Source organism: Pleurodeles waltl, chromosome 9 (assembly GCF_031143425.1).
Source record: "Pleurodeles waltl isolate 20211129_DDA chromosome 9, aPleWal1.hap1.20221129, whole genome shotgun sequence".
Classification (NCBI taxonomy): domain Eukaryota; kingdom Metazoa; phylum Chordata; class Amphibia; order Caudata; family Salamandridae; genus Pleurodeles; species Pleurodeles waltl.
The window spans coordinates 5,889,924-5,914,025 of NC_090448.1; the positions used below are offsets into that span (position 1 = coordinate 5,889,924).

At 48.5% G+C, this 24,102-nt stretch overlaps 1 protein-coding gene across 2 annotated transcripts in view; it reads right to left on the reverse strand.

Moving 5' to 3' along the window:
• STAB1 (stabilin 1) overlaps window positions 1–24,102 on the reverse strand; it is an 829,863-nt gene that overhangs the window by 222,571 nt on the left and 583,190 nt on the right. For both annotated transcript variants that reach the window (XM_069206091.1, XM_069206090.1), the window contains exons 52-53: window positions 13,467–13,643; window positions 7,301–7,387 (exon numbers count right to left, since the gene is read on the reverse strand). In XM_069206091.1, coding sequence (XP_069062192.1) covers window positions 7,301–7,387; window positions 13,467–13,643 — 264 coding nt within the window. The remainder of the gene's footprint in view (window positions 1–7,300; window positions 7,388–13,466; window positions 13,644–24,102) is intronic.

The window sequence follows — 24,102 nt, forward strand, 5'->3', positions numbered from 1 at the left end:
TGCATCTCCGGTCCCTTGGGTCTCCTCTCAGCACGACGAGCGAGGTCCCTCGAATCCAGCGACACCGTCCAAGTGACCCCCACAGTCCAGTGACTCTTCAGCCCAAGTTTGGTGGAGGTAAGTCCTTGCCTCACCTCGCTGGGCTGCATTGCTGGAAACCGCGACTTTGCAAGCTTCTCCGGCCCCTGTGCACTTCCGGCGGAAATCCTGTGTGCACAGCCAAGCCTGGGCCCACGGCACTCTAACCTGCATTGCACGACTTTCTAAGTTGGTCTCCGGCGACGTGGGACTCCTTTGTGCAACTTCGGCGAGCACCGTTTCACGCATCCTCGTAGTGCCTGTTTCTGGCACTTCTCCGGGTGCTACCTGCTTCAGTGAGGGCTCTTTGTCTTGCTCGACGTCCCCTCTCTCTGCAGGTCCAATTTGCGACCTCCTGGTCCCTCCTGGGCCCCAGCAGCGTCCAAAAACGCCAAACGCACGATTTGCGTGTAGCAAGGCTTGTTGGCGTCCATCCGGCGGGAAAATACTTCTGCACGACTCTCCAAGGCGTGGGGGATCCATCCTCCAAAGGGGAAGTCTCTAGCCCTTGTCGTTCCTGCAGTATTCACAGTTCTTGAGCCTAGTAAGAGCTTCTTTGCACCAACCGCTGGCATTTCTTGGGCATCTGCCCATCTCCGAGCTGCTTGTGACTTTTGGACTTGGTCCCCTTGCTCCACAGGTACCTTCAGACAGGAATCCATCGTTGTTGCATTGCTGATTTGTGTTTTCCTTGCATTCTCCCTCTAACACGACTATTTTGTCCTTAGGGGAACTTTAGTGCACTTTGCACTCACTTTTCAGGGTCTTGGGGGGGGTTATTTTTCTAACTCTCACTATTTTCTAATAGTCCCAGCGACCCTCTACAAGGTCACATAGGTTTGGGGTCCATTCGTGATTCGCATTCCACTTCTGGAGTATATGGTTTGTGTTGCCCCTATCCCTATGTTTCCCCATTGCATCCTATTGTAACTATACATTGTTTGCACTGTTTTCTAAGACTATACTGCATATTTTTGCTATTGTGTATATATATCTTGTGTATATTTCCTATCCTCTTACTGAGGGTACACTCTAAGATACTTTGGCATATTGTCATAAAAATAAAGTACCTTTATTTTTAGTATAACTGTGTATTGTGTTTTCTTATGATATTGTGCATATGACACTAAGTGGTACTGTAGTAGCTTCACACGTCTCCTAGTTCAGCCTGAGCTGCTTTGCTAAGCTACCATTATCTATCAGCCTAAGCTGCTAGACACCCTATACACTAATAAGGGATAACTGGGCCTGGTGCAAGGTGCAAGTACCCCTTGGTACTCACTACAAGCCAGTCCAGCCTCCTACAGTGCAAACTGCACCTGTCGCACCCCTGCAACTACGCCGGCTCAATTCTGAGCCGGCGTCCTCGTTGCAGGGGTATTTCCTCTGGGCCGGCGGGCGCTCTTTTGGAGAGCGCCCGCCGGCCCAGAGGAAATGTCTGAATGGCCGCCGCGGTCTTTTGACCGCGGTGCAGTCATTTGGCGGCTCCCTCCAGGCGGGCGGCTCCCGCCGCCCGCCGGGCTCAGAATGAGCCCCAGTATCTAGTTGCAGATTCCTTAACTTAGAATTTCCCCACGCGTCAGTCTGAATATGGAGATTTTTCTCGGGCCGTACCCCTGCGCGTCGTTAAGTAGCATCCATTGTCTCCACGTCCGTTGTGGGCATCGTTTGCACCGGAATTGACATCGCAGGTCATATATAGATGCCACCCCGGCACGTGGACTTACGTTTATTTTCACGACTTTCCACGCCAGAAGCGCAGAGCCATGAAGAACACTGACCACTAGCGCATCAAAACTAGGACCCTGAAAGGGAAATCCCTGCCCCTAGAAATCAGTTTTCAGAATGGGGAGAATGGGTTGGGTTGGTAAGGAATCTGCAACTAGATATTGTCTCTACCAGAGAAGGCGTTACCGAAGGTAAGTTACCTGTTCATTAATAGAGACTTCTAGCTGCAGATTCCTTATCTTAGAATAGATACCCAAGCAATACCATCCCCAGAGATGGGTGTGAAAACTAAGATCACACCAGAAAGTCCTGCAGCACCGAACGGGCAAAATGGCCATCCTTATGGACCTGACTGCCCACGTTGCTGCCTAAGAGATATCCAGGACTGGAAATCCACATCCTAGATGGTTCTCTTCTGTCCTGCCCGACCTTTCTTCACACCCACAAAACCAACAAAGAGTTGATCATCTACCAGAACTCTTTTGTATGATCAAGGTAGAACACCAATGCTCTTTTTGGGTCCCAGTGGTTGAGTCTCTCCTCTTCCTTAGAAGGATGTGGGGGTGCGTAAAACATAGGCAAGGTGAGGGATTGGCCAACATGACAGGGCGTGACCACCTTTGGCAAAAAGGAGGCCCTAGGGCGAAGCACCGCTTTGCCAGGATAGATGGAAAGGTATGGAGGCTTGGATGGCAATGCCTGCAGCTCACTGGCACTGCAGGCAGAAGTGATGGCTACAAGGACGGCTGTTTTCAAAGTGAGAAGCCTGAGAGGACAATTGTGGAGAGGCTTGAAGGGAGCGCAAGTCAGAAATGTCAAACCAAATTCAAGTCCCACTGAGGCATAATGAATGGGGACAGAGGAAACAAATGAGTGAGACTTTTTAGGAATCTATTTACAATTGGAGACTTAAAAAAAGAGGGTTGATCAGGCAACCTCAAAAACGCAAAGATTGCTGACACATAACCACTGAAAGTGTCCAAAGCAGAGCCCTGCTGGGGCAAAGGAAATGTAAACACGAGAATCTCAGGGAAAGGGGCAGAAAGAGGGCCAACAGACTTGTTGGTACACCATGTCACAAATTTCTTCCAACGAGAGGCCTATCCCGTTTAGGTGGGTGGCTGGCTGGCTGGCTAGATAACATTACAGACTTCGGGCAGAAGGTTGAAAGCTGTCAACTGCCGCCGCTCAATCTCCTTTCAAGAAGGCGCACACTGGACAGATTCGGGTGGAGAACCCTCCCCTGCTGCGGCAACAGAAGATCCTCCTGAAGGGGCAGTCTGGTCGGAGGATCGATGGCCACGCTTAATAGCTTGGGATACAAGATCTTTTGTGCCCAAGTCCAGGGCCACAAGAATGACTTGGGCCGGGTTGTTCCTGATCTGCTTGAGAACTCTGGACAGACGTGGTATAGATAGAAAGGTGTACAGGGCATTTGAGCTCCACTCAAGACAAAAAGCGTTGCCGAGCGATCGCCACCTTGGAACCTCCAACGCCCAATACTGCAGACATTGTGCGACCTCTGCTGAGGTGAACAGATCGAACCAAGGCTGTCCTCACTTCTGAAAGAGACCTTGAACCACCTCTGGATGGAGACTCCATTCGTGATTGACTAAGCATTGTCGGCTGAGTTTTTCTGCTCTGGCGTTCAGAGAGCCGACCAGATGTTGAACCACCAGGGAATTACCCTGTTGTTCCAGCCATGTCCAGAGGCACAGAGCCGCGAGACAAAGGGTCCATGACCCCACCCTGCTTGTTGCAGTACTTCAAGGCAGTGGTGTTGTTTGTGAACACCTGCACTACCTTCCCCTTGAGAGAGGGAACAAATGATTTTAGTGATAGCCTGATCGCCCAGAGCTCCAGCAAGTTGATGTAGAATCTGGTCTCAACCAGAGACCAGATGCTTCTGATTTCTGCCTGTCCCATATGCCCGCTACATCTCATCTGTCACTACTGTGAGATCTGGTTGGGGAAGGGAGAGGGATCTGCCTCTGACGTAATTGTAGTTTGTGACCCACCACTGCAGATCTCATGCAGTTCCGTCCATGATCTGGACCTTGTTGGAGAGGTTCCTGATGCTGCACCCACTTTAACTTCAGGTCCCACTGCAGAGCCCGCAAATGCCATCTGGCATGAGTTACCAGGAGGATGCCAGAGGCCATGAAGCTCAGCAGTCTCAGAGTCATTTCATTGAAAACCAGGATAGAGGCTGAAACATCTGAATCATAGCCTGAATATCCTGGACTCGCCGTTCGGGAGGATAAATCCGAAACTGCAGTGTGTCCAGAACAGCTCCGGTGAAAGGGAGAGTCTAAGAAGGAGTCACATGTGACTTGGCATGTTTGTAGTGAACTCCAGTGAATATAGGAGGTCCGCCCCAGTCTGGAGGTGGGAGACGATAGCCTGTGGTGAGCCCGCCTTCTACAGCCAGTCGCCGAGATAGGGGATGGCTGTAATCCCTGATCTGCGACCATCGCCATCACCTTGGTGAACACCTGAGGGGTACTCATGAGGGCAAAAGGGAGCAACTGAAAGTTTTGTGGCCTACCATGAACCTCAAGTAATGTCTGTGGGCAGGCAGAATGGGAATGTGGAAGTAAGCGGCCTGCAAGTCCAACGCTACCACCCAGTCTCCTGAGTCTAGGGCAGATAAAACCTGAGCCAGAGTGAGCATCTTGTACTTCTTCTTGTGGTAGAGATTGAGGGACCAAATGTCTAGGATAGGACCGAGGCCCTTGTCCTTTTTGGGTACCAGAAGGTAGTGGAAAAAACAACCATAACCTACTTATGGCACAGGGACCCTCTCTGTGGCTCCAAATAGCCAAGAGAGCCATAAACTCCTCATGGAGAAGTGCCAAGTGATCCTCTGTCATCTGATCATAGGATGGTGGTATGGATGGAGGGCTAGTCTTGCAGGGGAAGGAGTAGCCCCTTCAGACTATTTGCAAAACCCACCTGTCTGACGTGATGAACTGCCAAAGGAGCATGTGATGGTGAATCCTGCTGCCGACTGCTCCCTGGTGGGGGGAGAGTCAGACTAGGAAGGTTTGGAGACTGCTGCAGAGGGGTGGTGGTGCTGGTGGACTGGCTAAACTGCTGGTTTCCTGATCCATGAGAGTAGTGGATCCCATGTCCCCAGCCATGCAGGGGATGGTCAGCATGCGTGGCACAGTGGCTGGAGGGAAATAAACTTGGCAGGCTGCTCCTTCCATAGCCACGAAAAGGGATGAAAAGCGGACTGAAGGGGTTGATGGCGTTGAGGTAGTATGACAGACGCCGGCCCAGCTCCAGGAATGGATCCATGGGTGCCCCATGGAGCCGAGGCTAAAGTCGCGGGCAAGGAAACCAGAGGGACCCCTACTGACTCCATGGGGCCCGCAACCGCACAAGGAAGGTCGGACTGCCCAAAAATGAGACGCATGGCTCCTAAAACTATCTGAGTTGGGCTGGGTTGCTCCAGCTCCCAGAAAACCTGGGGGCATGGAGTTGACCCAGACGCAGACTCTGCAGACGGAGGCCTAGAGCAACGATGCTCTCGCTCCTTTGTCTCGTTGGCCAATAGACAAGGTGAAGTAAAAAAACGTTTGTTTTTCGACTAATTCTTGTGCCTCAACTTACCCGATCATCCCAAGGACTTGGAGTGTGACAACCCCAGGACTTTCCTCTTAACCGAGTTTGGGACCTTCCCGGAGCAGAGTGCCAGGCCGCCATAAGCTTTAGGGATTGCTCCCTCAACGATTTGGGATTCATGGCCCGACACTCAGAGACCAACTTTGTGTTGTGGTGGAGCTCCAGACACCAAAGGCAGGCGAGGTGTGGATCAGTTATGGACATTGCCCGATGACAGGACCCACAGGGCTTCAACCTGGTCTTACGAGGAGACATCCTCAGCACATCAGGAGTATTGGCACTCAAAAAGCTTTGACAAAACATCAAAAAAGACCTATCAAAAGTGACTGAGGAGGGATCGCTTTTCTTTAGATTAGTGGTGGCTGGCGCATGTCAGAGTGGTGCCTATATATGACCCACAACATCATTTCTAGCGTGGATGATTCCTATGATTGAAGCGATGCTGATCGCCACCACCTAACAGCGTGCGGGGGTACTGCTCAAGAAAAATCTCTGAATCCAGACTGACACCTGGGGAAATCCTAACGTGAGGAATCTGCAACTAAAATTGTCTTTCAGATGACACCTGCACTGGTGCCACATTACACCTTAACATAGCTTTCCCCACTTATAAGGAAATAATTGTATACATCACACCACACAAGATACCCCAATACTACAGATGTCCTTAAAGGGGTCCTCGACAGTAGGGAAAAAACATTCCTCCTTGCCCAGTCATGCATCTCTAACAACCACCAAAAATAGGTGTTCTAGGATGCTGCTTTGTTTAATGAAGTCAGATGTGGCTTTGACACCTCTCGTCACTTAATTTACCATTGGCCACTCTTATCCACCATGACCTGAGGATAGCTTTAGTCAATGGATGACCCTCAAGTGCACAAGACACTCCAATAAACGGTGCCCCACTCATTGGAGCGATGTTCTCCCCTCACACTTGTGTGCAGCTTCAAGCACGAGCCAGCAACCAGCCTTCATTACAGACTTGTCGTTGGAACAGAGAAGCAAGATTCAGCTGAGATCAGCGCCTGCCCAAGACACCACGTGCCACACCACAAACTCAACCTCATGAGGTGGAGGCTTTCTGCACTGCTGCATCTGCTGCGAGATCCATGGCTCAATGATGTGAGAGCCAATGTCACTTTAGAGCAGCCAACTACGTGGGGAGAAATCTCAGTGACCATAGTGACCACGGTCAACAGTGGGATGAGAAGCAAGAAATACTGCAAGCAGGAGCAGACAGAGCAGTGACTCTGGACAGGAGAGAAAGAACCCCCAAGGCCTCTGGTCAGAAAAGAATACACAGCAGGCACTACAGTCAGCAAGGAATGAATCAACAGTGACCACAGGCAATAAAGGGAGAAGAAGCAATGGCCAGAGGCAGTGCAGGAATTAGCAGTGAGCGGGTCAGCAGAGGCAGCAGCATCAGCTCAGAAAGGGACAGAAATAAACAGTCTGCAGGGGAAGAAATAAGTGACAAGACTCAGGAAAGGTATTAGCAACAGTGTCCACTGTAAAAAGAGCAAGAGTTGTGATCAACAGAGGACAGCAATGATCACAGAGAGCAAAGACAGAAAGAGCAGTGACCACAGTCAGGAAACGGATCGACAGCAGTTACCAGAGTCCGTAAAAATAGCAACAGCAGTGACTGTGGGACAAAAGGGGGGGCCGTCAGTGACCAAAGTGAGCAAATGAGGAAAGAACAATGACCGTGGTCAGCAGAGAAACCAATATAAGTCACTTGGGTCAATAGCGTTTTCTTCTGGCGAGAGTGTGGGTGACCCTCTCCTCCTCGCGGATGATGGAGGGCTCCCCGATTGCTTCCATGGTGCTACTTCCACCCATGCGAAGTGTGGACAATACTCACAATGTCGTCTTTGCTGCACTTGAACGAGATGGTCGATCCATACATGGTCCTCACTACGTGCACAAGAGGAAGATTGGCTGCCACGATCTGTGGGAATGAAGAGAACACAAAGTCAACCTTTTGAAAGCGTATCCTCCTCAGAGCATCAGGCAGCAACCTGTGAGGTGCTTCCTTTTCAAGGATGCTGCATGTCTGGGACAATGCTCATTTAGTCACTGAGCAAAGGTGTGTGTTTGAGAATATCCAGATTCACATGCTGTGCCACCAAAATATCACAAGCAAATATCGACAAGGTAAGTATAGGTTTACTAGACTTAACTTCACACATAGGTCCCATACCTGCAAGGAACATCATTCTCTGAGTTCTTGATGGTCAAACTCAGGGGCACCTCCCACACAGGAGAGGCCAGCCCTCCAAGGAGCTCTGGCGGCAAGACATGCTACCTAGAGGCAGATGGTAGTATACTGTCTCCCCTTCTAGACTGCTGTCACACATAGTTTATTCAACTCGTGAAGTGTAACAGGAAAGTTGTTTTGTTTTTCCCCTCATCAATGTATATTGCAGCAGATGTCAGTTCTGTATCCTCATATTTATCTTCATATTCATTCATTTTTCTTACTGACGCTCAGGTAGTTTTGTGTATCAAAATGGAAGTGGAAGCTCAGTTTGGGTCCAGTTTTTCTTCCTTCCATTGCTGAACTATACCAATATTAGCATTAATATCCAAGTGTTTATTGTAAAACGTCTAGACTGTAGATGGGTTTGGCATCCATGTGTTTAATGAAAATGTGTATTTAATTTTCTGTGTGATGGAGAATTTACCTCATCACCCAACTAATGCTATGTTGCTTTGTACAGCGCACTAATCACCCGAGAGGGTTTCAAGGCACATGGGCAGATGTGTAGGTTTGTGTCAAGGTCCAGGTCTTCAGCTTCTCGCAGAACTCAAGAAGTGGGCAGGAGGCTCTGATGTGTTGAGGGAGGTTGTGCCATGTCCTGGGTGTGATGCAGGAGAATGAGTGCCCTCCAGTTTTGCGGATGCCGGAAGTGTGCGCGAGTGACAATGAGGTGGAGTTTAAGTGCTGTGTGAGTTGGTGAGAGTATATGGGGCTGTTCAAGTATTCTGGTCCTGGGTTTAGTGCTTTGAATGTGTGCATAAGAAGTTTGAATTGCCGGTTTGATTTCTGAGTTGCTTATGATGTTGTACTGTGTGCAGCATGAGTCTGTGGGGGTAAAGGAGAGGGAATGTGTGTAGTGTTGAGAGTACTTTGGTGTGTGGAGACAGTGTCCACCTTTTTTGCATTGCCATACTCTTGGTTGTTGGTAGCACAGCAGGCCGTGTAGGCACAAAGGTATTTTGATGCCCGTGTGCTGCATGTATGGAGGGTGTATACTGCACTGAATGCCTATACACTCTTCGCGTGGGGTGTGTGTACTCCAATTGGTTGAAGACCTGTGTGTTGTTTGCATGGAGAGAGCATACTAAACTAAGGTGAAGGCCCGTGTATTATATGCATGAAGGGTGTGTATTCCACTGGGTTGAAGGACCATGTATTATATGTATAGAGGGTGTGTACTGCACTGAGCTGAATGCCTGTACGCTCTTCGCGTGGAGAGTGTGTACTCCAGTGGGTTGAAGGCTTGTGTGCTGTTTGCATGGAGAAAGCATACTACACTGAGGTGAAGGCCCGTGTATTATATGTATGGAGGGTGTGTACTGCACTGAGCTGAATGCCTATACGTTCTTTGCGTGGAAGGTGTGTACTCCACTGGGCTGAAAGACTATGGGGGTGATTCTGACCCCGGCGGTCTTAGACCGCCGGGGCCAGGGTCGGCGGGAGCACCGCCGACAGGCCGGCGGTGCCCCGCAGGGCATTCTGACCGCGGCGGTAAAGCCGCGGTCAGACCGGCAACACTGGCGGTCTCCCGCCAGTGTACCGCTGCCCTATTGAATCCTCCAAGGCGGCGCAGCTAGCTGCGCCGCCGAGTGGATTCCGACCCCCCCTACCGCCATCCAGTTCCCGGCGGTCCGCCCGCCGGGAACCGGATGGCGGTAGGGGGGGTCGCGGGGCCCCTGGGGGCCCCTGCAGTGCCCATGCCACTGGCATGGGCACTGCAGGGGCCCCCGTAAGAGGGCCCCTACAAGTATTTCACTGTCTGCTTGGCAGACAGTGAAATACGCGACAGGTGCAAATGCACCCGTCGCACCTTCCCACTCCGCGGGCTCGATTACGAGCCGGCATCCTCGTGGGAAGGTCGTTTTCCCCTGGGCTGGCGGGCGGCCTTTTGGCGGCCGCCCGCCAGCCCAGGGGAAAACTTGAAATACCCGCCGCGGTCTTTTGACCGCGGCGCGGTATTTTGGAGGGCGGAATTCTGGCGGGCGGCCTCCGCCGCCCGCCAGAATCAGAATCAGGCCCTATGTGCTGTGTGCACGGAGGGAACCAGCTCCACTGAGTTGAAGTCCAATGTACCGTATGTATGGAGGGCGTATACACCACTGGGTTGAACGCCTGTGTGCTGTTTGTGCAGATGGTGTGTATTCCACTGGGTTGACGGCCCATGTGTTATATGTATGGAGGGTGTGTACTGCCCTGAGCTGAATGCCTATACGCTCATTGCGTGGAGGGTGTGTACTCCAATGGACTGAAAGACCATGTGCTGTTTGCATGGAGGGTGTATATGCCCCTGGGTTGAATGCCTGTGTGCTGTTTGTGCAGATGATGTGTATTGCAGTGGGTTGTAGGCCTGTGAGGTGTTTGCACTGAGTGCCCATACTCCACTGGGAGTTATGCCCTGCAGATTATTGGTGTTGAGGTTATGTTTGGTTGTGTGTGACCTGTGTGGGTGTGCAGTTGAGTTCCCTGTGTGAGGGTGTGTGTGAGCTTGTGTGAGTGTTGTCATTTGCCTGTATGAAGTTGAGCATGGTGGTGTTTAGTTTTGAGCTAAATTCTTCTAAGGTGTGTGTGTGTGTGTGTGGTTTCAGTGTTATTTGCGTATATAAACAAATTGAATAAGTTGTGTTCTTTTAGTTTGGCCATCAGCTGTTCTTATACGTTCTTGTATGTTGTTGTGCTGTTGCTGTTCTTTGTGACTAGGAAGATGTGTGGTATCCGGTCTTCTGTTCTAGCCTGGTTGCGAGGATTGTGTGATGTCACTAGTGTGATCTATCCCTCAAAGTGGGGAGTTTGTGTTTGTAGCTGAGGGCTGAGCTGGTTACATCCCGGTGGGATTCCCCTTACTTGTACCTTGTTCCTGAATAAGTTACCTATTCCAGAACTCACCTGCCTCTGGGTTCCGTTATCGACTTTCGACGAGTGGCAGCCAGCAAAGCGATGCGTGGACCTTAGAAATGGGATGCTGCCCCTAATGTCCGTAGACATGTCTAACTCCGCCACTTAGGCTACGTATGGGAACAGACTGCCATTCCTCGACACTACTTTTATGGACAGGAAGTATTAACATCTGTGGGCGCGGGACTTGACGGTTTCCCCAGTCTTTTCCTCTTCTAAGCTGGAAGAGCATGCCCTTAGTTGTTTACCACAGTTGTCTTGACTGCCCTGAGCTGGAGCCAGCTGTCGGGAATCTACTGCACAATGGAATCCAGACAGACCTTGAGAGCCATGCCCGGAAGCTGCCTTTCTAGTGAAAGCCCTGTACAATTGGATGTCATCGGTGCAGCCAAGCCAACAAACTGGGAGTTGCTTCCTATAGAAAGAGAGAGACCTGTGAATGTTAAAAACAACAGAGCCCTGGGGGACCCCTGGGATGCAGTAAAGTACAGTGAAGGTGTGATAAGGGTTCATCTTGAGGCTGTGGATTCACTAAAGACGAACAGCTTCAAACATAGCAGAAGATTTTTTTTATAAATAGAGGAAACTGGCATAATTCGAACTAAAACTGGTGGATTTTCTGGATCATTTGTTGGAATAGGTCAAGGAAGACCAGGTCCAAAGTCAAACATCCAAAGCTGCTCCTCTGAAAATCAGAACACAGTAGTTTGAGTCCTCTGACTGGGTTTAACCTCCAGCTGGACAGATAAATGTAAGGAGAAGTTGTCTAGAAACATCTGTGTAGGACTCACTGCACAGTCTGCCATCACATTCGCCATGACAGGTATTACCTCAATGGTATGAAAGTTGGTCAGGATGGACCAGTCCACAAAGGGCTTTTTTTAAGTGGATAGTAATCTACCTTTCTTGAGGGCTGCAGAAACAAAACCTTTAAAAAATGGTTTGTTTATCCAGCCTCTACGTCACTGAAAGACTAAATGAATGTGTGTGCATGTAGAGGCCATGAATTGTAACCTTGGAAGCCAAATCCAGAGCCTGTCCTAGAGCATGGAATAAAGTTTGGGTTGGATGTGTAACAGTGGAAGACAAATCTTCGGTTAACGGCATAGTTCATTGCATCTCTGACTTCTCAAGCCAGACAACGCATACCCCGTTTGTCAGTTTTGTGGTGGATACATTTTGTTAACTCCTGAGCAGGGGTTAGCAGTTTTAGAGATGAAGGAGGGGGAAGGGGGGTGTTTAGAATAATTGCCAGGTGCCTTTACTGTGTCTACATCCCCAAGATGATATCACACTGGTTTTCACCCTCTCAGGATCTCTTGAAGTGCAAAGGTGAATGGGGGAGGGTGACCTGACCAAGTGAAATTCATCTCTGGCCATGAAAGCTTTCAGAAATTCATCTAATAAATAAAAAAAGAAGCAAAATAAATCTGGAAAATCAAATGTGATCATGGACACTTACCCAGATAATGGGAAATACTTGGGGTTTTGGAAACAAACAGGTGTACCATTGAAGTATGACAATCAAGACGAATGGGAGACTCTTGGAATTCAAGAAATAAAAAAAACACAATGTGACAGCAGCTCCCTTTCTCCATGACCACTCTACCCCACAGCAAAAACCAAAAGGATGCAAAGATGATGGTGCTGGAGCTTGGTAGACAGCTGCCTGCAGGTGATATCCTCCAGGGACAGGATCACAGCCGCCTCACCACCAGCAATAACTTTCCACAGATACTCAAAAAAAGGCCAGCGCCTTACTAATATTTGTTCAGGATTTGAGTAATGGGATTTTGGGACCATGGAAAAGCACCTCAGTCAGCCGTGCACCTGCGGCTAAATGACCACCTGCACACACATAGGGCATGGATGAGCTGCTGCTGTAAACGGCTTGTCTCAGTGGCAGGACTTTGTGGAGCAGATGTGAGCTACCACCATCCTCAAACAGTCAGCAAAAACACAATCTGATGTTTTCACTGATGTGAAATGTCTCCTCTCTTTCTCACAGATCGAACTCACAAGACTCACTTGTGGAGTCTGCGGCAGTCGCGATAACTAGCGTTGTGACTAAATTGTGCAGCCGTGCATGCCTGGAAGATCCAGCTCATGTTGTCACTGCTCTGACTAGTGAATGCCCGAGTGATAGCAGTGAACTCCTCCATCCGTCCTTCATTGGCAAACCCCAGATCCGCTCACTAATTAATACACAAGATATTCATGTTGTATTTGTAAGGATATTTTGTAGACATGTACTATCTGACCAAACTGTTTCCAAAGCCAGCCTCAGAGACCTGAGTGCAGATGTCCCAGGGCCCGGTGTACTCCCTGTCCACTCTTAAGATGAACACTTTGAGCTTAAGAACATTGATGCATGTCCACGATATAAGATGGCGGCTGCAGACTTCACAGAGACCGCCTTGCTCTGTGTGTGCAGTGCCCGACTTTGTGTAGGTTGGAAGATCTGACTGCTGTTCTTTGGATCACCCAGGGAAGCATCCATGAGCTTGAACCTGCATTCTGAGCACCACTAGATTTATATCAAGAGTTGCTTCGCTGGAATAAAACCTTCTTTACTAGTGCTGATGATAAATACTCTGATACCTAACCATGCATATTTCCTAGTGCTCAGGACAGCACAGCAGTGGTCTTTACTCCGGCTCCTCCTATTCATTAATCTTTATTTGAAATGTGAGCTATGGCAGCTCTGGTGAGACTGGCACACATGAGGAACACCTGATCTGAGTGCAAGGTGAGCAAATAAAACATGCAGGGTTAGAAGGAATAGAAACAAGTTTGATTACAGTATGCTAGGGAGCCACATGGGCATCATGTTTACAAGTAGAAAAGGCTTCAAGTTCTTCACACAGGCTCTTACCTTCACATCCCTGATCATGAGAACCTTTAGATATGCGGCCAACTTGTCCCTGTGGTCTTCATGATACAGGTACCGCTGTTGGTTCTCCGAGAGCGAGCCAAATGCTGCATCTGTGGGCCAGAGCATTGTGAAGGGCAAGTGCACGGGGTCTGTCACCAAGGAGAGCAGGTTGGCATCCTGTGGAACAAGACACTCATTAGGGTAGAGCTGCTGCTGTTGCTCCTGCATCCTGTGCGTCCGGAATTGTTGGGTCAATTTTTCACCCCTACTGACTACTTTAGCAATGAATTTACAAACCATGAAGCAGTTAAAACTGATCAATGCTTCTTTCAATAGGAAGTATCCAGGTACAAACCCTGTATGACCCTGTACAGCGCTCTGCTACCTTTCTGGCAGAAGTAGAGGAGGCCTGTTGCGAGAAGAAAGATGGCCAAGGCTTCTCCACCGCAGACAAAAATTGCTTCCAACAGCCACCAGAGTCCTGCAGGTTCTTAATAACTCATTGGCAGGTGTCTATTTTTGTCTCTGGATACCAAGGTGGGGTTGCATCATTTTTGTACACTATATAGAGAGCTAGCCTCCTACACTTGGCGTACCAGTGGTGGAAATCAAGACATTTGCTAATACTATTTTATCACTAATAGATCACATGAATAACTCTAAAAATTGTCTTTAGTCTAGCTGTATTTTACAATTGGACTATTTTTCGAAATGTTAAAATTAATTGCTAAGGCCCTGGTTAGGTCCTTAAACTAGCAATTTGAAATCCAAAAGTATTTCACTATAGCTAGGCCACAGAAAAAGTTTGCAAACGTTATTCAAAAAGTTAAAAAGGTCCCAACTTTAGTCAATAAACATGTCTGGTGCAGAGAACCAGGCTCAGGAACTTGACCTGGCCCCTTACCTGGGATATAACCATAAACACCTAAGGGCTCTCTGCCAGACTTACCACATCCCCATTGGGAGGGGTGCTACCACAGAAAAGCTTAGACAACTTGTGGTACAGTATGACAAAGACCATCCCAGAGAAAATGGGTAAGAAGACACTTCTGAGCAAGAAGCTAACACTGAGGACAAACAAGGAGTAGTCAAAGCCCTCCTCCCCCAAGCACAAGTGTCCCCTCAGAGGAGGACCTGAACCTAGACAGATTGTCCAAAAGGTTGGCTTTAGAGGCACAACTTTTGGAACAGAAGTTAAAAGAAGAGAGATTGGCTTATGACATATTTCTGGTGGCAGCATACACATAAATAGGGACAAAGAGATATCTTTCAACCTAAAACTCCCAAAGGGATTTGTCCCCCCCTTACACTGAAGGTGATATCATCAAATGGTTTCTGCCTTTGAAAGAGCCTGTGGGGGTAGGAGGGTGAAAAGGAAAAACTGGGCCACTCTAATGTGGGAACTGCTCTCAGATAAATGCTGGGATAGGCTCCTGACATTGAATAAGACATAAGCCAAATCCTATGACATCATGAAGGGTACCCTGATTAAGGGCTTTGGATTCACAGCTGAAGAGGGTTGCATAAAATTCAGAGAGATTCGAAAAACCCAGCGTCAGTCCTGGGTAGAATTTGTGGACTAATCAGAAAAAACTGCTGGGTGACTGGTTAGAAGGTAACAAGGGACAAGATTATGATGGGTTTTACAATTTATTAATGAAAGAGCATCTATTAAGTAATTGTTACAATAAGAAACTACATGAGTTGTTGTAAGACCTAGGTCCACTTTCCACTCAAGAGTTGGGGAGGAAGGCAGACCACTGGGTCAAAACAAGGGTAACCAAAATAACCACTGGTGGGGGAGACCAAAAGAAAAAGGCCAAAAAGTCCCCCCCAAGGGAAAGATGGGAACCAAAACAAAAACAAAGTCTTGATCAGGCCCCCAAAAATCTGTTCAGAAGGGTGGGTCACGAGACTCCTCAGTTCCGGGGTGGGTACAAAGTGTTCCCATCCATCCCTGTAGGCTGAACGCCTGGCAATAACCTGGAGAATTCTCCCCAGGCTGAAGTAGAGCTGAGGACCTATGCAGCCATGCTAGGGACCCCAGAATGGAATTGTGTAAAGAGCAGAGCACAAACCAAACTCCAAAGTGAACAAGAGGTGTTGGATCCTGGAAGAATGGACCAACCCTCCAAGGGGAACGTCAAGAAGTCTGGAGGAATCGGCTTCTACACATATTCCAATTCAGAACCCCTCTTCCCAAGAAGAGGACCTGTTTACCCCAGAGGCAACTGAGACTGAAGAGCTTGTGCCTTACACGGAAGAGCTCTTGGGACCAGGGGGACCCTCTAGGGAGGCTCTGTGCCAGGGACAGCTGACCTGTCCCACCCTTAAAGGCCTTAGGCAGCAAGCTGCTCAGTAAGCAAAGGGTGATGTTAGTGGTACCCACAGGGTCTATTGGGAGGATGGGTGCCTGTATACTGATGCCAGAAATCTCAAGCCTGGGGCAACCAGGAGGGTGGTAGTACCCAAAGAAAACATAGTTCCTCCTCACACTGGCCCATGACATCCCCCTAGCTGGGCACCTAGGCCAGAACAAAACCTGGAACAGGTTAGTGAATCACTTTTACTGGCCTGGGATGCCAAAAGGTGGAGGACTTTTGCCAGTCCTATGTGACCTGTCAAGCCAGTGGTGAGGCAGGAAGCCACCTGAAGCCCGAGTGGCCAAGGCCCTCCTATGTATTTTACTGGAGTTAGATTTCCTAGAGAGGTAGTATCAGTCAGGTGTTCAACTTCATGTCTGCATGCTTAAAACACATGGCAGGAATGTAGTCTGACTAATAAATTCACTACCCCATACCATCCACAGACCAATGGACTGGGCAAAAGATTTAATTAGAAATTGAAAGGCATGATTGGAGGACTCCCTGAAAAACTCAGAAAGAGATGGGATGTCTTACTTCCATGGACGTCACATGGCGGATTATGTGCTTGACCTCTGTTCCAGAATGGCTGAGTACAGGTAAAAAGCCAGCCAAAAGCTGCAGGCCAGGCAGGCGCTCCAGAAGCACGGGTATAGCCAGAAATCTGCTATGGTGGAATTCCAACCAGGGCAGAAGGTTTGGGTGTTGAAGTGTGAGCAAAGGTCTTTTTTGTCATGGTTAGTCCCCACTTTTTGCCTAGTATTTGATGTCCCAGAGTTGTTAGTGCCCAGAGCCCCTGCTAACCCGGTTCGCTGGGCCAGATCTCTTTCCCAAAACTGATGTGATGCATTGGCACAACTGGCAACACCTTTAGGTGCCACTATAAGTCCCTAGTAAATTATACTTAGGTACACAGGGCGTGGGGTACTAAGGGTAGGCCCCTGTGGGCAGCAGCACAGATTGCGAAACCCTCTAGGAGCATGCATCCAGATGCACCCAGCACTGCCATTGCAGGCTGAGTGTCCTGGTGTAATCTTAAACAACAAACTTGACATGGCACACAGCCTGTGGGCCCTGTCCACTATATAATGCATGTAATATAGGTAAGTCATCCCTCTAGCAGGCCTTCTAGTCCTAAGGCAGGGTGCACTATATTGTATGTGTGGGCATAGATGCATGAGCAATATGTCCCTACTGTGTCCTTGCCAAACCTGGGACATAGTAAGTGAACAGAGCAACCATTTTAAATGCATGTGCTGGATATTGGTCAGTATGAGTTTCACAGCTACATAGTGGCTACTCTGAGCCCTGGGTTGTTAGGTATCAAACAACTCAGAATGATAAATCCAAACTGGTACCAGTATTGGATTTATTACAAAATGTACCCAGGGGTCACCTTAGAGGTGCCCCCTGCAAACGCTAACTACCCTGGCATGGTTGCTGACTGGTCACAAGCAGCCAACCTACACCCAACAAGATTCTGGAACCCTGGGGTGAGAGATCCCACTCCTTGGTTCGCAGAACAAAGCCATTCCTGTACAAATGTGCTATCACACATTCCCCCCAGGAATGTCGTCTGCCCTGCTAGCGCGCTTCAAAGGGCTTACAGCCCTTGAAACTCGACCCCCCCCAAGCCTGCTGCTAGCAGAAGATGGCCGCCACCATTGCAAACCCCCAATTTTGGCAGGAGCACTGGTAGAAAAACACACAAAGTACAAGAGGAGTGGTCAGCCCCAGCTTGCACCTCCCCTAAGGTGTTGCATGCAAAATGACCCCTCCATTTAATTTTCCTCCATCTTTCATGGAAGGAAAATAGCCAATCAGGTATAGGGAAGTGACCTCTGCCCACAGAAAGTGGTCACTTAGTGGGTGTAGCCTCTCTAAGGTAGATGACCCATTGGTCACTACTAGGTTCTCCCCTAAATGCCCACTAAATATGGGATTTAGGCCCGTATTTATACTTTTTTAGCGCCGCATTTGCGTGTTTTTTTGACGCAAAAACGGCGCAAACTTGCAAAAGACCATTGTATTTTGTAGGTTTGCGCCGTTTTGCGTCAAAAAGCGGCGCAAATGCGGCGCTAAAAAAAAGTATAAATACGGGCCTTAGTGGGCACCACTAGACCAGAGACTCAGATTTCAAGGACAAGAGAGGACCTGCAACAAAGAAGACCCATGGCTCGAGAACTGAAGTCCTGCTTGCTGGAAAGTACCCACTTTCTTGGTATGGTAACCCCCTTTTTCTGTCTGATATCAGTGTGTTTGACTGTGTTCAGTAGGATCCTGCTAACCAGGACCCCAATGATTATGCTCTCTCCCCCAAAACTCTGTACTTCATCCCACAATTGGCACACTGGTGCCCCAATGTAAGTCCCCAGTATATGGTACCTACATACCCAGGGCATTGGTGTTCCAGGGAATCCCTATGGGCTGCAGAATATATTTTGCCACCCATAGGGAGCCCAAGCAAAGGGTTCATCACCCTGTCACTGTCACTTTTCACTGCACCAGGTCACTTATAAGTCACCACTATGGGGGGCCTTCTAGGCCAGAGGACAGGGTGCAAAGTACCTGTGTGTGAGGGCACCCCTGCACTAGCAGATGTACCCCCACTAACTCCAGGCCAATTTTTCCAGACTTCGTGAGTGCAGGGATGCGATTTTAAGTGTGTACTGGACATAGGTCAATACCTATCTCTAGCTACATAATGGTAACTCCAAACATAGGCATGTTTGGTATCAAACATGTTGGAATCATACCCCAATGCTTTTGCAAGCATTGGTTGTATGATTCCATGCACTCTGGTGGCTTCTTAGAGGATCCACAGTATTGCCATTACAGCCTTCTGAGGTTTTCCGTGCAGCCCAAGCTGCTGCCACCTCACAGACAGGTTTCAGCCCTCCCGTTGCTTGAGCAGCTCAAGCCCAGGAAGGCAAAACAAATGATTTCCTTTGGGAGAGGGGTGTTACACCCTCTCCCTTTGGAAATAGGTGTTACAGACTTGGGAGGTGTAGCCTCTCCAAGCTATTGGTAATGCTTTGAAGGGCATATTTGTCCAAACCAGTGTACACCAGATCAGGGACCCCCAAGTCCCTGCTCTGGTGCGAAACTGGACAAAGGAAAGGGGACTGCCCACTCCCCTGTCCATCACCACCCCAAGGGTGGTGCTCAGAGCTCCTCCGGAGAGTCTCTGGGTTTTGCCATCTTGGACTCAAGGTTGGCAGGGAACTCTGGGAGCATCTGAGTGGCCAGGCCAGGACCGTGACATCAGAGCCCCTCCTGATAGGTTCTTACCTGGTTAGGTTACCAGTCCTCCTTTCAGGGCTATTTAGGGTCCCTCTCTTGGGTGGTTCCTCAGATTTAGCTTGCAAGAATCCAGCAGGATTCCTCTCTTCCAACTGTCCAGTTTGGGTGGAGGTAAGCCCTTGCTTCCCCATGCAGGACAGTACCCCTGTGCACCACGTCATTTGCAGCTGCCAAGGCTTGTTGGCATCCTTTCCAAGGGATCTTCAGGCACTTTGATGGATCTTCAGGTACTTTGATGCTCCAGCCCCCAGTACTCTATCCTGTTGTGCACAGCTCCCAGTGTGACTCTCCTGCAGCGTGGGATCCTTTTTCGTAGTGCTGCATGGGCTACTTCTGTGTCCCGTCCTGTGGGACTCCTGTGGGTGCTACCTGTGCTTCTGTGGGCTCTCTCTCTACACAATCCACTTACCTAGGTGGGCGATCGTCTCTCGCATTCCATTTTTTAGTATATGGTATGTACTCCCCCTAGGGCCATTATTCTCTATTATGATTTCACTATATTGCACTGACTGACTATGTTTATGCCTTTTTCGGCATACTAGTGTATTTACGTTGGGTATTACTTACCTCCTATGGGAGTATAGCCTTCATGGTATTTTTGGTATTTGTGTACCCAAAATAAAGTACCTTTATTTTTGTAACACAGAGTGTTTTCTTTCATGTGTGTGACTACAGTGATATTGCATGAGCTTTGCATGTCTCCTAGAAAAGCCTTTGGCTGCTCATCCACAGCTACCTCTAGAGGGCCTGGCTTCTAGACAATGACTACACTACACTAATGAGGGATACCTGAACCCGGTATAAGGTGTAAGTACCTTGGGTACTCACCATACAGCAAGCCAGCCTCCTACACTGCTGCACCAAGAAGAAAGCACCAAACACTGCCTGCTGCACCCAGAGCTCAACAATTGGCACTGAGAGGTTGCTAAGACATTGGACAGACTCTGCAAGCACCCAGAGGATCTCCGCTTCTCTAAAAACTGCCAAAGATCTCCCTTCAGAGTGAAGGCATCACTCCCGTGAAATAAAGACCAGTGAAGTCCAGTTAACTGACCGGCTGCTAACCAAGGAACCAGATGCCCCAGCTGGACCAAATGTCACCCATTGGATCACGAGGATGAATCCTCCCAGTGTGGGAAGTTTGGTGGTACTGCAACCTCCAGTGACCGAACTGTGAAATAGACCTAGGTACTGGTCACTCCACATCGGACACTCAGAAAGACAGTCATCATCAGACTGAAAAAGAACCAGGAGGAAGCCCCAGTCGAAGGACTTCAGAAAACACCAGGACCTCCAAAAAGTGTGCCCCTGCAGACCTGCAAGCGAACCTCAAATCGACCTACCTCCTGCTTCCAATGGCACCTTTGCACACAGCTCCTGGTTCACCGATTCGCTCAGCATCCTGCCAACCTGTGCCCTGCACCGAAGATCCAACTGTGCCCTAAGGTTCCCCACCCCTTGCGACCTCAACACTCCAAGGGGACCCACCGGATTTACCTTTAAGTCCACCTGTGCAGTGCTTTTCCAAGTGGTCCCCTGCAGTGGCCTGGCACCAGCTCCAAAGACTTTCTACAGCTGCTTCCAGTGAAACCAGGAGCCACCTGAAATTTTCTGGCTGGTCCATAGTGCCCACCGATGACTTTGACATACCTGCAAAAGGAGACATTGGTACACGCACTGCCTGACTATATATTATTTTCAAAGTGTTTTCTCCAGTGATTCCTATGGTGGATAATTATGCACATAGATTATTTTTATAAAAAATTCATGACCTAAAAAGTACTTTAACGATTTTGATGATCTTGGTCTTAAAATTTTAATAAAAATCCCAAGTATTTTTGTACATTTGTCTCGATTTATTCTTTTGACTGTGTGGTCTCATTTATTGATACTATGAGAACAACAAATGCTTTGCACTTCTCCAAGATTAGCCTAACTGCTAGACCAAGCTCCCATACAAATTAGAGCATAAGTTTTTACCTCTGTAAACCAATGTGTGGTTGCCTGGACCCCCTATGCAGTGTGCCTAGCTTTGCACACTACATACAGGGTCAGCCTCCTACATTTGGTGTATCAGCGGTGGGATAAGGAGTATGCATTTGCTGATACCACTTTGTCAATTTTGTGAGCACACAAATAACTCTCTAAATTGTCTTTAGCCCAATTGTTTTTGTTTTTTCAATTGGCTAGAATTCTTTAAAAAAATTAAAAATAATTGCTAGGGCCCTGGTTAGGTCCCTACAACTCTAGCAAAAAGGTTTAAATGTCCTTACTTTAGTTGGCCTTATCCAAAAAGGGATTCTAAATGTATAAAAAGGACCCAGCTTTAATAGATTAAAACATGTCAGGTGCAGGGAGCCAGAGCCAGGAGCCCAATGTGGCCACTTACCAGGCGTACAGCTATGAACAGTTAAGGAGGATCTGCAGGCTGTACCAAATTCGTACTGGAAAAAAGCCCCAGTGCAGATAAGCTTAGGCTTCTGGTGGCCCAGCATGACATAGATAACCCCACAGATGAATTAAATGATGAAGTATCTGGGGGAGAAGAGGACCCTGTGGCAAATGGGGATGAGATCTTCCACCCAAGGCACTAGTGCACCCAGAGAGGAAGAACTGGCATTTGCCAGGCTAAAACGGCTGTAGAAAGTCACCTTCTGGAAATTGAGAAACAGAGAAAAGAGTTGGGCCTAGGACCCATCTCCGGTGGCAGCATCAAGTATTGAAAGCGAAACCTTTCGATATTAAACTCCCGTAAGGAGTTGTCCCTCCCTTTACAGAAGGAGATGATATAGTGAAATTTCGTTTGCCTTTGAAAGAGCCTGAATTGGGAGATAAATTGGGAAAAAACACTGGGCACACTGTTATGGGAGTTATTTTCAGGAATGTGCAGGGATAGGCCCCTGACACTGAATGAGGCAGAGTCTACATTCTATGACCTCATGAAGAGTAGCCTGATAGAGGATTTACAACTTAAGAGTACCACATAAAGTTCAGGGAGGGTAAAAACAACCCAGAGCCAAACTTGGGTAGAGTTTGTGGACTATTCAGTAAAAATGCTGGGTGGTTGGTTATCTGGGAACAAGGTACACAATTATGATGGGCTTTACAACCTATTCATGAAAGAGCATCTGCTGAGTAATAGGTATAACGAGAGGCTACATTAATACCTGGTAGCCAAGGTACACTTTCCCCTCAAGAGTTGGGGAGGAAGGCAGACTTCTGGGTCAAAACAAAGGTAACTAAAACTACCACTGGTGGGGGAGGGCAAAAGAAAGAGGCCAAAATGCCCCCCTCCCTCCACTTCAAGGGAAAGATGGGAGCCAAAGCAAAAATAAAGAGTCTTCTAAAGGTCTCCCAAACCCTGTACAGAAGGGTGAGCCCAGAGACTGCTCACAGTCTAGGGGTGGGTACAAAGGAAATAACTTTTATTGCAGCAAGGCTTGATGCTATGATCGCAAAAACAGAGGGCACCAAACTGGAGATCCTAGCTGTAAAACCAAAAAGAATGCCTCTAGTCTACCTGCAGTAAATGCAATTGCTAATCTCCAAAAGGGATCAGAGGTGTGGCCTGACCACGTCAGTGATCCCACAGAGCCAACAATAGTCACTGAGGAAGGGGTAGAATTATCCTCTGCTGCCTGGCCAAGTAATATGCAAATATACAGGCAGCACCCTTTGATTATTGGGGAGAAAGTGGAAGCACTGAGGGACACAGGAGCCACTGTTACCATGGTAACTCAGCACATGGTCCACTCACATCAGTACCTGGTAGGGAAGTCTTATCCGGTCGCCAGTGCTGACAGTGAGACAGAGGTCTATCTCATGGCTATAGTAACCTTTGATTGGGGGAGTGGGAGACGTAGGGCAAAAAGAAGTGGTTGTGGCCATATCCATCCCAGTAGATTACCTGCTTGGAAATGACCTAGAGCATTCTCCCTGGGCTGAAGTAGAACTGAAGACCCATGCAGCCATGCTTGGGATCCTTGAATGGGCATGAGTCAAGACAAGGGCCCAGAGCAAACTTCAGAAAGAAAAAGGAGAGCTGGATCCTGAAATAGTGGACTATCCTCCCAAGAGAAAGGGCAAGAAGACTGGGGAACCAGCTTCAAATCAGATTACACGTCAGAACCTCTCTTCCAAAGAAGAGGACTTGCCATTCTCAGAGGGAACTGAGCCTGCAGAGCTTGGGCCTTACAGTCTAGAGCTCTTGGGCCCAAGGTGACCCTCTAGGGAGGATCTGTGCCAGGGGCAGAGAATCTGTCCCACTCTAAAAGGCCTAAGGCAGCAGGCTACACAGGAAAAGCAGGGTAGTGTCAGCGGTACCCACAGGGTTTATTGGAAGGATGGACTCCTGTTCACGGAGGCCAGAAACCTCAAGGCTGGTACATCCAGGAGGGTGGTAATACCTCAGCAGTTCAAAGAGTTTCTCCTTACTCACCATGACATTCCCCTAGCTAGGCATTTGGGCCAAAACAAATACTTGGAGCAGGTTGGTTAACCACTTCTATTGGCAGGAATGTCACAAACAGTGAAGGACTTTTGACAGTCCTTTGCTGCCTGCCAAAACAGTGGCAAGGCAGGAGGACGCTTAAAGGCCCACTTAATGCCACTACCTATGGTTGGGTTTCCCTTGGAAAGGGTGGGGGTTGATATTGTTGGCCCCTTGACACCCCAAACAGCATCAGGACATAGACATATCTTGGTGGTAGTGGATCATGTCACTAGATATCCTGAGGCTATATCCCTTAGGATTATTACTGCTCTTGCAGTTGCAAAGGCCCTCCTGGATATTTATACTGGAGTTGGGTTCCCTAAGAAGGTAGTATCGGACAGGGGTTCAAACATCATGGCTGCATACTTGAAACATATGTGAATGGAATGTGGTGTGACTTATAAGTTCACTACCCCATACCATCCTCAAACAAATGGGTGGGTTGAAAGATTTAACTAGATGCTAAAAGGCATGTTTG